The sequence below is a fragment of the Fundulus heteroclitus genome, unplaced genomic scaffold (assembly GCF_011125445.2).
Source record: "Fundulus heteroclitus isolate FHET01 unplaced genomic scaffold, MU-UCD_Fhet_4.1 scaffold_44, whole genome shotgun sequence".
NCBI lineage: Eukaryota > Metazoa > Chordata > Actinopteri > Cyprinodontiformes > Fundulidae > Fundulus > Fundulus heteroclitus.
In genome coordinates this window covers 972,902-986,767 of record NW_023396857.1, presented here as the reverse complement: position 1 = coordinate 986,767, position 13,866 = coordinate 972,902, and the positions used below count along the sequence as shown (strand labels likewise).

The 13,866-nt window shown below is 45.5% G+C and overlaps 1 protein-coding gene across 5 annotated transcripts in view; it reads right to left on the bottom strand.

Moving 5' to 3' along the window:
• plekhg2 (pleckstrin homology domain containing, family G (with RhoGef domain) member 2) overlaps positions 1–13,866 on the bottom strand; it is an 84,282-nt gene that overhangs the window by 45,863 nt on the left and 24,553 nt on the right. For all 5 annotated transcript variants that reach the window (XM_036131485.1, XM_036131486.1, XM_036131487.1 and 2 more), the window contains exons 3-4: positions 8,482–9,008; positions 647–747 (exon numbers count right to left, since the gene is read on the bottom strand). In XM_036131485.1, coding sequence (XP_035987378.1) covers positions 647–747; positions 8,482–9,008 — 628 coding nt within the window. The remainder of the gene's footprint in view (positions 1–646; positions 748–8,481; positions 9,009–13,866) is intronic.

The following is a 13,866-nucleotide window of genomic DNA, read 5'->3' as shown; positions in this document are numbered from 1 at the left end:
GTATTAATCATCGTTATTATCTTTACAGCATGTATTCTAATGAAGTGCGTCTCCTGCATCTAGCCCGTCCCTCAGGGAGCATCCTGGTGTCCAGCCCCACAGATTCAGACTGTAAAACCTCACGGACGGGTCCATCACTGAGGGAAATGTGAACATCTGAGACCAGAACACTGCCCCCTACAGGCTATGCTGCTGGCACAGAATAAACCAGAATCCTGGATTATGAAAGCCTGAGTTACTGCTGCTGATCTTTGGTTTCCTGCAGGACAAACAGCTGCTGAGTTCAGCTCCGACTTTCTCTGCTCTGGATTTCCTTTAATCTGATGCCAAACGTCAAAATCATCTACGACTGATTCCTTCACAACCAGGTTTCTTCGTCAGAGATGATGGTTCACCACCCGGCAGATGAGCTTCAGCCTCAGATTGTTGCTGTGAAAACCTGATGGAGGTCAAACCTTCAGGGTGTCAGCATCTGAATGCCTTCTTTCTAAAAGACTCATTTCTACAGGAAGGCCTGCTCTCTGCAGCGATTCCTACAGATTCATAAATTCTGATTTACATGTAAAGCCTGCGGGCAAACCCAGAGTCCCCAGGACCGTCTGAACCGGCGAAGCTCAGCGAGGAAGAGGAGCGGCGGGGGACCCACCTGTTGAACTCGTAGATGTCCTCGACGTTGCAGAAGAGCGTGCTGACCTGTTCCGGTTTCAGCGGCAGGGCGCCGCAGTCGATGATGCAGCCCAGGTAGTCCTGCAGAGACAGACGGCGGAGCTGAGATAAATACGCGTTCTGGGAAGGAACGTTCCTGCTGTTTGGACTCTGATTATTAGGAATGTCAGGAAAATGAGGGAAACTCCTGCTGTTCCTGTACTGCAGAACTCAGGCTGAGAGGTTCTGACAGGAACCAGTCGACCTTCAGAGTCCCGTCTCTCCATCTCAGCTCTTCTTCCTGCAGCAGGAGGTCCAGCACACTGAAAACTAACCTTTGTTTCCAGCTTTAGATCGCTACCTGTGTGACGGTCGTGGGTTCGCTGTCTGCCTCTGAGCTGCAGGGCAAAAGCTGAACTTTCAACCTGAAGCTCAGAGAGTTAGCAGGAAACCACGCCGCAGAGCTTCAGGTCAACGAGCCGCAGATTAAAGTCAAACAGGAAGCAGAGACGGACCAGAGAGCGGGATCAGTGCAGGAGGCTGCGGGTCAGAACCCAAGACCCGGACTTCCTGTCGGCCTCTCCCTGCTGCAGGCTGTGATTATTCTCCATCAGTATCAAAACCTTAATGTTAGAAAAAATATTTTGTGATAACATTTCTGTGTCTCTGCTCTGTCTTCTCTAACATAGAAAGTACTCCTGGGTCAATGTGAGCTTCTGAGCTTTCTGTGTCTCTGCTCTGTCTTCTCTAACATAGAAAGTACTCCTGGGTCAATGTGAGCTTCTGAGCTTTCTGTGTCTCTGCTCTGTCTTCTCTAACATAGAAAGTACTCCTGGGTCAATGTGAGCTTCTGAGCTTTCTGTGTCTCTGCTCTGTCTTCTCTAACATAGAAAGTACTCCTGGGTCAATGTGAGCTTCTGAGCTTTCTGTGTCTCTGCTCTGTCTTCTCTACCATAGAAAGTACTCCTGGGTCAATGTGAGCTTCTGAGCTTTCTGTGTCTCTGCTCTGTCTTCTCTAACATAGAAAGTACTCCTGGGTCAATGTGAGCTTCTGTGCTTTCTGTGTCTCTGCTCTGTCTTCTCTAACATAGAAAGTACTCCTGGGTCAATGTGAGCTTCTGTGCTTTCTGTGTCTCTGCTCTGTCTTCTCTAAGCCCCAGTGGGTGGAGGCAGATGAGCGTTCACACTGAGCCTGGTTCTGGTTCTGCTGGAGGTTCTCCTCGCTGTTAAAGGGGAGTTTTCCTCTCCACTGTCGCTTCATGCATGCTCAGTATGAGGGATTGCTGCAAAGCCATCAACAATGCAGACGACTGTCCACTGTGGCTCTACGCTCTTTCAGGAGGAGTGAATGCTGCTTGGAGAGACTTGATGCAACCTGCTGGGTTTCCTTAGAGAGGAAACTTTCTCACCAACCTGGAGGATCTCATGGAAGCTGACTTTGGAGAGAGACCTTCAGATGATGATGATGGGATGTGAATTGGTGCTATCTGAATAACATTGAATTGAATTGAATTTGTGTTTCTCAGATTTTTTAATACATTATCTGAGTATAAAACACAACGACCTGGATGAGCGATAAGACAAACAACAGATCCATCCCTTTTCTATAGTAGAAAACTAAAAATTGACCGCCTGGAGGCCAGTGTTGCAGGAGAAGACGCCTTCAGGTTGTGGGTTCCAGCGCTGCCACAGCATCAACTTTAAGTCTCACTGTAGCCGATTTCCCTCAGGAAGGCGGTTCTTGGTGAGTTCAGGCTCAGCCCTGAAGTCATGAAGTTTAGTTTTATAACCACCAGGAGGCGCTCTGAGGAGTTTATCAGGAGACAATCGTTACTTTACAGTAGGACTGTTACTTTTCTCTGTCTGATCAGTGGACAGCTCTTTAGACCGCTTCACGTTATCAGCAACGTGGTTCAGCCGCTGTGTGATCAGGAACCGCTGCAGACCAAAGTTTACAGGACCGGCTTATCTGCCACATAAGGAATACGGTCGTCTGCATTTTAGAGCTGCGACCCGTGGAGTGAAAACGTTTGTAGGGCCAGAGTCCAGCAGACGCTTTAATAATGAAAAATAACTCACATTAATTTTGCCGACAAGGCGTAGCTAAATTTTTTAATTCTCTTATATTCCCTAGCTGATTCTCTTGGGTCGCTGGATCACATCCGTCCATTTTTAAAAGAGTTCCCACCTGACCTGCTGTTTAAATTCGAGAGCAGCTTCCTTTGCTTGATGTGAGTTAACTTTATTTTGGCTGCAGTTGAGGGTGAAGTTAAGGACAGGAGGACCTGGAGGATGTATGGAGGATGCTGGGCATCTAGTTCTGAGCTTCTGCTTTCCCGGGCAGCCCGGCTGGATTAAAGAGATTATTCACAGCAGCATGAAGCAGGCAAGAGACCGCTGAAGATTTTAGCAACTGGTCTGAGTGCATCAGTAGATCTGGTGAAGAGCTGCTAAAGCTAACATGCCTTCATGCTGTCCGACTTCATTAAAGGGACAGTGTGTAACTAATTAGGCTTTCAATTAGCAAAAATCAAGCATTGCTTTTATAAATACATATTCTGACAAAGTCTAATAACCTCACATCACTAATGAAATCGTTCTTATTACTTAGAATTAGTAGTTTATAAATACATAATGGCACCATTGGGAGGCGCCATGTTGCGTCACAATTTCTGATTACAGTAGCTGAAAGGGGACAAACTTGTCAGCATTATGCGTTTTCCTTATCTGTCTCCTATATGAAGACGTGAAGTCAGTGGAGGAGAAGAAACAAGCAAAGACGACCGTAGATCATCTGTTTGTCATTTTCTGTTGAAATGGAGGACCGTCCGTACTCTCTGCCCAGCCAGAGGGAAGAGAAAAATTAACCAAGAAAAGAAAAAGCAGTAATAACTGGGAGAAAATGAGAGTCTATATCTGCGCAGCTATTATTACCAGGTGGAGATAATTCATGAGGGAGCGGGGATTTAAAACGGATGCTGAGGTTGCAGCTTTCTGCTGGACAGGTAAGTTAATTTAATCAGTTCATTCAGCGCACCACTAGATGGGTAAAAATCTCACACACTGGGGCTTTAAGGAAAAAACCGATAGCTCCCATTTTATCGCCCTCTACTGGCTGAAAAAACCATTAGATAATAAATGTGAAATTTTCCTTCTTTAAACATCCTGACTTCCTGATTTGCATTTAAACTCTTTTTACCATTAAAGCTGCAGATTAGAAGCTCTTTACCACATGGAACCAGACTTTACTTTTTACATACATATTCATATTTTAAATGCATTCATGTATTTGATATAATATATTTTTCTTGTTTTATTATTCCATCTACAGCCTCCTCGTTGTGCTCTTTTCTTCCTTTGCCTCTCTTGAACATGACGTGGCTCTGGTTTTTATTTGCTCTTGGTCCTCAGACCCCATCCCACCTCTCCCCTCCGTCGCTCCCTTCCCCCTTGGTCTAGCTCCGTTTCTCCCCCTCTGCTTCCTGTCCCATTTGGCTGCAGGTCAGCGGTGTGATCCCCTCACAGTCACAGTCAGCTTTCTCTCCAGAAGATCTTAGTTCAGCAGTTTCTTGGGGAGCGAGGCCGACGGTGAAGGAGAAGAGCTGAACCAGGTGGCGTGATCTCAGCCTGCTGGCAGTCGAGCTGCACTTTATGAGAACTTCTTCAAAAGAAAAACGAGTCTGTAGGGGATCGGCAGTGACGGAGAGGAGCTGTTTTCACCCGGCCGCTCTTTTCCTCTCTCTGCGTGTCTGTTTTGTGACTACACACACCAACACACACAGGCCTATTATGGTTATTGGTTCAGATTCCAAGTGGGCCTGACATCATGTAGCCTCAATCAAAACCAGACCTCAGCTCAGCCTCAAACTGCAGAGAGCAGCTTGCATTACAGGACAAACAGGCAAACATGCACCTATCTGCTGCCAGACCCCCCCGCTGCCAGGAATACACCGGGACACTGGAATCCTGGCATGGTAAATTAGGCTCTTTGCACACAGCAACATTTTTGGGTGAAAATGAAAAAGTTTTGTCATTGTCACGCAGTTCCATGTGAAGCAGTTTACGGCGCGACTCTGGAGGCTCGGTCGTAAAAACTGAGCTTTACACAAACGTGTCCGGGCGGATGAAGAACGTGCGAGGATGAGAGCCGTTAGTGTTGGAGCCTTTTATGGCAGGAAGCTTTTAGTCACATGTTTCTGACAATATGCCGCCAACTAGTGGTGTGGTGGTGAAATTACATCGTTTGTAACGTTAGTACTAGTGTTGTGTTCAACGTTGTCATGTAGATGCGTTAACAGGAAGGGAGAACAGATCGTTTTTATTTATTTTTCATTGACAACTGCATGACAAAGGTGCTCATTAAAAAAACATTATATTTTTACGTAATCTCTTCATTTTATTTAGTTTTAGTTTATTTGCTTAATGTGCGGTGCAGGATAAACTGAATCAAAGTATAATTTTACGGCTACACAACAGATTACCAAGCAAGAATTACGCTAACTTTTCTGACAGTGGATAACGTACGCTCAAATGAACGTGACACAGAAGCTAGTTATCTTATCGTAAACCAAAATACTCCTCAAAAACATTTACAGAGATAATAAAATAAAAATGTGATTCTTCTCCATCCAGCCGTTTTTGAATGTGCCGTTTAAAAAATTAAAAAAGACATAATTTTTAAAGACAGGAAGGAGAAATTTCTCTGTTTTTGCAATTATGAACATTGAGGGACGTTACATTCATCCTGTGTAGATGCTAACATCTGACGGTGACACCGCTAAGCTACCGTAAGCTAAAGCTAGTGAGAAAACCCACACATGCATGAGGAGAACATGCAAACCCCATGCAGGATTTAAAGACACGGCATTTCTGCTACAACAACAGCTGCAGCGCTTCTCTAACAAACACTAATTTATTTCCAGGATAGATGAAGTGCAACACAACCGATAGTCTCACTACGTTTTACACGCTGTGTAGAAAATAAAACACAGATGTAAAAAGCTTCAGATGATCGTCTCTGGAAAGCTGGCATCTCTTTGAGAATAAGCTTGCTGGAGCTGAAATAGTTTTTGTTTCAGTCTGTGGCTAACAAAGATCCTACAGAATTCAGTTTTTGTGAGATGAACTATTCACACATCTGAGGCAACGCTGCTTAACGCAAAGATATTTTCCTGAAAATGAGCGAAAAGCAGCAAAAATGTGAAAACCGTCAGGAAGTCTGGAGACGAGAAGGGAAAACGTCAGAAGTTTGCACAGCACTGTTTAAATCTTCTAATAACACAGCTGATTTGTTGAAAGCTACATATAAAGCTGAACATGTGATTGTGAAAGTGACCTCTGAACAGGACGACAACTAGACACAGGAAGTATTTGCCAGCAAAGCCAGAGAGACGTGGTGATGAGAAGGAGAGCAGGAGGTTTGTCCTCTGCAGAGGAGAAGCTGACAGACGGCCGACGACAGCCCAGCTCTCCGTCTCTGTGAGCGATGGCAGACGATGAAAGCTGCAGTAAATTCTCCCCTTTACTTCAAAAGGATGCTTCACACTCCAAGCAGACAGCCGCTGCACCTGGGCCAATGAAGGATGAGATGCAACTGCACCAACCAACGCTGGTTCTTCCCCTCACAAATGAATTCTGTAACTCAGCAGCAACTTCAAAGTCCTGAAATGTTCCTCAGCTAAAGCGAAGCGCTGAGTTATGGGCAGTTATGCTGCAGAAAAGCAGCAAAGCAGGATTAAACGATAAAAACAACATAGCTTGATGAAGGTAGACGCCTCAGGATGAGTCTTACCAAACATCTGAGGTCCTGCTGCAGCATTTACACGCCTACTGATCAAGCATTGCAGAAATCAGCCAATAATAACATGAAATCCTCTCATTAAACATTACTCTGTCTGTGCTAACGATCACGTACCAACAGGATTAAACTGAAAGGTAAACTTACAGAATGGTCTTCTTTGTGAATAATTTGGCTAATAATTATCTGAGCCTTTGGAGGCACTAACAAAGCGCTGAAATGTATTAATTGTTAGATGTGGAAATGGTCAAAGCTAAATTATGTGTTGCTCCTGACGCAGCAGAATGCTGTGAATCCCTCACCCCTGATTCCAGTAGTCATGCACTATTCAAACCAGGAACGGACCGTAAATGACTGTCTGAGCCCATTTTAAGGGGAACTAAGTCAGGGGAGAGAATCTATGTTTTTCTGTTTAATCTCCTGTTCCACATCCTGTTGGTGGAGCTAAACCACCGTTTAGTTTCTTAACCAACTGCAAATGAACTAAGAAGAAGAAAGCAGTAATGGCAGCAGACGAGGAAGAAGGAAAAAGTCACACGCTTTAGATGCTTTAGTCGTGGTATAAAGCAGATTACTTTAAACTTGGAGGTAAAGTGTGAGACAAACCATGATGAATGTCATCTGAGGCCAGAGCAAATTTTCTAATGCAATGGAGCTTTTAATGCTTTAGATTAGGGCTGTCAGCTTTAACGCGTTATTAACGTGTTAAATTTGTTAGGTTGGGGGGGTGGGTGGTGGTGATGCAGGTAAACAAGGTTCAACAGGCCTGAAGGCTTAGGGTTAGGGTTAAAGCACTTTTAATCAGTTTCACTTTCACTTTTCACACAGTTTTCTGACTTTCACACCAGTACATTAATGTTTAAAGGTTTTTCATCTAATGCAGCAACATTTCTGATATTGATGCTCAGAATGCAGGACTCAGGTTGAATCGTCTTCTGAAATGATTTTACAAACTACCATCATCACAACAAGGCAGCAGATGTTCATAAATATTATTGGCATATAGAGAATCTTGAAAATGTGTCAAAATCTACGTATTCTCCTGTTTCCTTAAAATAATTTTGAAGCACCAAGCATTTGGAATGGAGTCAGCTATGAGATTTTGTTAGTGATTTTCTTGTTTTTATGAAATAAAAGAAAACCTGCAATACAGTTCCACAAAGACAATCATGGAAAATCAAACGGCAGGTTTTCTGTCTCCTTCCATCGTTGCAGGACTTCCTGTTTTCTGTCCAATCAGAGCCCAGAGTGCCGGGATTAAGAATTTTTCCTTCCAAACTGGAATAAAGGATTTCTTTAAACCAATCCGATGTCGCATACAAACCGCTGAAGACACATAAAACACATTTTATTGGCCAACATAAGATTCTGGCACTCACTATTTATGGATTTTCTTCAATATGAATTATAGTTTTTATCCAGTGACATCTGGTCCTGAGACTTAAATTCGTGTTTCGCCTGTCTGACCAGAGGCTGGTGCTGTGGTTAAGATGCACAGCCGTGTTGGTTCTAGGAATCCATCAGGAAGGGAGCTCCAGATGCGCTGATGTTAAATGTGTTAACCCGGGGTCACAAACATGTGGCCCGCGGGCGCCAGGTAGCCCACATGAACCACATATGGGGCCCTCAACCCGTTCTAAAACTAGCACAACCCTCCGGTGAGCTGCAGCTAAAATGTTATTTTAGTCTGTTGCTCTACTTTTGTAATCACATTTGCATTTATAAAGATTTAAAAGTGGCAATATTCAACAGAGAAGAACATTGCAAAGATGTTTATTGGTGAGCGCTGACTCTTCTAGTTCTAAGGTCAGTACCAATGAAGTGGCTGTCGGTTTGAAAAAGGTCGGTGAGCGCTGAGCTAAACAGTAGCTGCAGCTTTTCACACTAGCTAAGCTCTCACTAAATAAAATAATATAATATAACTGTCCCTACACGCATTGTAGAATCAGAGCTTTCTAGAGACTTTCTTCAGCTCAGCTCAGGTTAGTTCAGGTGTGCATCGTTAGTGACGGAGGAAGATCAGATTCAGCGGTTCTTACCTCCACGATGCTTTTTAAATCTCTGACGTAGGCCTGTTCCGTCTCTACGATCTCCAGGATGACTCTCTCCAGCCTGGAAAGCCGCCTGGGTGTGGCCCCTGCTGACATCGCTGCCGCCGCATTGGCTATGTGTCCATTGTGGGCGTGGTTTGCTGCTGCGGACTTGGCGACCCCTTCTCCTCCTGTAGGTGGCGCTCCGCTGTTGGCCGTCACGAGCGGCGTGAGGTCCAGGCTGATGTCGGAGCCGTTCCGCTTCGGCGTGGAGGACGATGACAACGATAGGGAAGCGTTGTAGGCGGGCACGGTGCCGTACGGAAGCGATGAAGAGGACGAAGAGGAGGACGAGTGAGAGGCATCCTGCAGAGAGACGGAGGAGGTGGAGGAGGAGAGGGAGACGGGACGCTCGCTGTCCGAGCACACGGTGTTGACGGAGGTGCAGGAGGACGAAGATGCTCCTCGCTCGCCAGCTGACATCATCCTACCCACAATCCCACTCAGAGACGAGACTGAGGAGGGACGCTTGGCGGCTGCAGAGACACGGAGACAAAAGTCAGTCCATCGAAGGAACCTCATACTAAAACATTCCAGTTCTGCATGAGCTGAGATGTCAGTCCTTGTGTAGAAAGTAACCTGATTATATAATAAATCCCTGTTAGCATCTCAGAACGTTTCTACGTTATCTGTCATTTTCAAAAACACCCAAACAGAGGTTTATTGTGAGAAAAGTGAATAAAATAAAAATGTCTGTGCTGTCATTTAACGGCTTGTGCTCATGTCTCGTATCATAATTACTTGAATTAAAATGATTCAAATGAAGACAGAGAAGAGATTTCTGAATGTAAAATAAAGCACAGCATCATCTGCATCGTGTGAAACCAGCACATGAGAATAATTTGAAAACTAAAAGAGAATAAAACCAAACACTAAACCTGGGTGAACATATTTTCTTTTTTTAATTTTAGTGGCACTAATGGCCTTTAATTGAAATATGCTGAGAGGAAATGGCGTTGACAGAAGGGTGAAGACATGTGGGACATTTTCTAAATCTATGAACTAGAATCTTAGAGTGTAATGCGTCAAAAGCGCATCACTCCTCCCCAAACGTGTTTCTGATCACAGCTGTTAGAGTTCAGGGATTTAACAACAGAAGAAGGTTTAAAATGTGAAGCTTTAAATCCAGCTAAATAAACTACTGGACCATGTGCATCATCTGAAACTCGCACCAACACATAATCATGGCAGGGTTTAAAAACTAAAAGAAATGCGACCAGACACTAAATCTAAAACCTCAAAGTAATGACAAAGACGTGTAAAAGGTTAGACCAGTAAAAAGTCAGTATCTGCTAAACTGAGCTAACTGAGAACGCTGCTACCGTTTCATCATAAACACCTGAACCCAGAGTTTACCTGCTCGTATCCCAGGTAACCCCAGGAACGACCGAGAGAAACAGAAAAAGACAACAACCTGCTAGACGGCAGCAATTTTCCAATCATTAAAGTAAGAAGTCAAAGTGCCATCTGTCATGATGAAGAGGAAGCGTGCGAAGTGGAGCAACACATCACCTCCGGCTAACTCTTCCCCTTCATGCTGCTGGGGAGGTCCCCCCCCCCCCCCCCCCCCCCTCGCCCTGCAGTGCTCCTCAGTTTAAACCAGCGGCACAGACCAGAGATCCCCTTAAATCCTGCAGTTCCCTCTCTGACATCACCTCACCTGCCTGGCTGCTGGCACAGCCTCACTGACACAGAACCTTCATTACTGTGTAAATACCAGACAACCTGGCAGGAGGACTTTCCATACGCCGTCTAACGAGAGCATTTTCCTCACACGGTGGAACGTGCACGACTTCAGCAAACCTACAGGTTCTTACCGTAATGGAAGCCACTGCTGCCAGCAGCCAATAAACCAAGCAGTTAAATGCCTTAAAGTACTTTTGCACTTTGCTTCTCACACAACTTTTAGTCTGCATGAAAACTTACTGGAACTTCAGAGCCAGAAGCAATAGAAGTCCATTAATCTGATTAAAGCTGCAGAAAAATGTTTAAGGGAGGCAAACATTTAGGATTTTATTCTGAATCAGGACTGATGAAGCGTAACGTTCATCGGTGAGAGAGGTTCTTCATTCTGCATCGAGCTGATAACCTGAGGAGGATGAAGCTGTTGCTGCCGCCACGCTGCATGTTTCCTGTGCAGGAAGCAGAAGCACCTGCAGCAGCAGCAGCAGCAGCAGCAGCAGCTCCTGGGTGCTGTTTCCTCTCACTTTATTACACCCGGCAGTCTGCAGAGCCCAAACCTGAAGGCGATGCTCGTTAAAAAAAAAAAAGTGTGAAAGTATCAGATTACAGCAGCTAAGAGAGGAGGATGTCCTTCCTTTCTGAACCGTCTCCCCACAATGAGCACAGCAGTGTGTTAATATGAGGCAGCATGTTGAAAAGCTGGTGTGCAGACAGAGAATGGGAGCGAGCCGCAGAGATGAGTTAGTTCATAGCAGCAGACGCTCAGACGCTGACTGACTCCGGCCCTAATGTTGACAGAGAGGATGCCATGGCTAAATAAGGCTGGAAGCACAGCTGCTCCACACGGCTGTTATCAGCAAACATTCAGTCGTTCAGTCCGCAGTAACGTCCCCCCCCCCCTCCTCCATGCACAACAACAGACACGCTCAGTTTAACCACTTCTGCTTTAAACGGGTGAAATCAACAGCCAGACCCTTATCGGTCCTGGCTCCCTGACAGCTTTCTAACCACCATGACTTCATCTCCTCTGAGTTACACGCCGCGCTGACATGGGTGAGTGCTGACCTCCTCACATCATCGCCATCGTATCAGCAGAGAGCGAAACCAACAGAAACAACTGGCAGGGATCAGATAACCAGCATGCATCACCGCCTTTCTGCTTCTGAACTGACACACGGGAAGGATGTGCTTTCCCCACGACCCGCCTCCTGCTCCGCTTCACTGGGATCACAGGTTCTGAAGGAGGAGAGAAAAGCTGCAGGTTTGCTCTTAAACTGGACAATCAGCTGCAGATACGTCTCAGGAGTTCAGACGACAACAAACACAAACTGTAGAGATGCTGAGATTCAGTTTAATTTTATTTCTATAGCACCAATTCCACATCCTATCATCATCAGGGTTCTTTCCAAAGTCAGACTCCATCAGATCCTCCAGGTTGGTGAGAAAGTTTCCTCTCTAAGGAAACCCAGCAGGTTGCATCAAGTCTCTCCAAGCAGCATTCACTCCTCCTGAAAGAGCGTAGAGCCACAGTGGACAGTCGTCTGCATTGTTGATGGCTTTGCAGCAATCCCTCATACTGAGCATGCATGAAGCGACAGTGGAGAGGAAAACTCCCCTTTAACAGGGAGGAGAACCTCCAGCAGAACCAGAACCAGGCTCAGTGTGAACGCTCATCTGCCTCCACCCACTGGGGCTTAGAGAAGACAGAGCAGAGACACAGAAAGCACAGAAGCTCACATTGACCCAGGAGTACTTTCTATGTTAGAGAAGACAGAGCAAGAGACAACAGAAAGCTCAGAAGCTCACATTGACCCAGGAGTACTTTCTATGGTAGAGAAGACAGAGCAGAGACACAGAAAGCTCAGAAGCTCACATTGACCCAGGAGTACTTTCTATGTTAGAGAAGACAGAGCAGAGACACAGAAAGCACAGAAGCTCACATTGACCCAGAGTACTTTCTATGTTAGAGAAGACAGAGCAGAGACACAGAAAGCTCAGAAGCTCACATTGACCCAGGAGTACTTTCTATGTTAGAGAGACAGAGCAGAGGAACAAACAGAAAGCACAGAAGCTCACATTGACCCAGGAGTACTTTCTATGTTAGAGAAGACAGAGCAGAGACACAGAAAGCTCAGAAGCTCACATTGACCCAGGAGTACTTTCTATGTTAGAGAAGACAGAGCAGAGACACAGAAAGCTCAGAAGCTCACATTGACCCAGGAGTACTTTCTATGGTAGAGAAGACAGAGCAGAGACACAGAAAGCTCAGAAGCTCACATTGACCCAGGAGTACTTTCTATGTTAGAGAAGACAGAGCAGAGACACAGAAAGCACAGAAGCTCACATTGACCCAGGAGTACTTTCTATGGTAGAGAAGACAGAGCAGAGACACAGAAAGCTCAGAAGCTCACATTGACCCAGGAGTACTTTCTATGGTAGATGGTATTAGAGGATGATCTGCCTCCGCTGATGATGTCACAGCTAACAGAACGCCAGACCAGGTGTACCTTCTATGTTAGAGAAGACAGAACAGAGACACAATCTGTGGTCCAGCAGGACTGGGTCCAGACTCCTGCAGGAGTTGGTGTCCTCATCCGACCAAATGATGAAAAGGTGCCATAAAGAGTTTCATGGTCAGAAATAACAGGAAACATGACCAGTTTTTAGTGTTTGAGACACTGAAGTTGAACTTTGTTTCCATATTGTAAATAAATCAAGTTTCCTCCTGTCACTGCTGGATGAGAGGATGGAACCAGACTTAACTCTCCCCAGCTCCTCCTGCAGGAGGTGTAGCTGGACCTGAAGCGACATGTTGTCCCTGCAGAGGGTCTCCTCCAACCGGAGGCAGCATGGTCAGATGAACCAGCTCAGCAAACTCTTTCTGCTCCTTCTGCAGAGTCAGGCTGCTGTTGTACAGAAGAACTCCCAATCCGTCCCGTCAGGTTAAATTAATTAAGGTCAAATAAACCTGGAGGGGCTCCTGGATGAGAACTAAGGTTTATGGTCGAGCTACAGCCTCGCCTAGAAGACACTGTGAGGCTGAGTTTTGTCTCCATGGTGGGGAAGAAGCTGACCTTCAGTCCTCTATGGGAGGTGGCCACAGAGGTGAAACCATCTAGTTGGCCTCCTTGGTGAGACCCTGGTGGTAAGGCTGTGGTTCCTCTGCTGGCAGAACCCCAGAAACAAATAAAACCGCAACAAGACTTCAGTATTCTCTCCAGACTTCTATTAATAACGCCTGAATCCGTCCGTTTTCTATACCCAGGCTCATGGATAAGTAAGCGCCCCCCCCCAATCACAGGGACAAGCAGAACAGCCAGATCTGACACCCTGAGGTCAATTAATTAATTAACCTGGCAGCCATGGTGGCACTCAGCCAAGGAACCTGGAGAGAACCCGTCAAAGATCTCCACTGAGGTTTGGGTCCTACAGGACAGCAGTAGGTACCACTGTACAAGCCTGACAATCAACACTTTGACTTTTCTCTAAAACTTGTCTGATTTGTTTATGACTCTTTATTGAATGCTTTCATTGACATATTTTACATTTTGAGACACGTCTGTTTGTTCCTGTGATCCTCAGAATAAGAAACAAACCTTCGGTGTGATAAACTTCCCCTTCATGATCGCGTTTAAACCTGAAAACACGCCG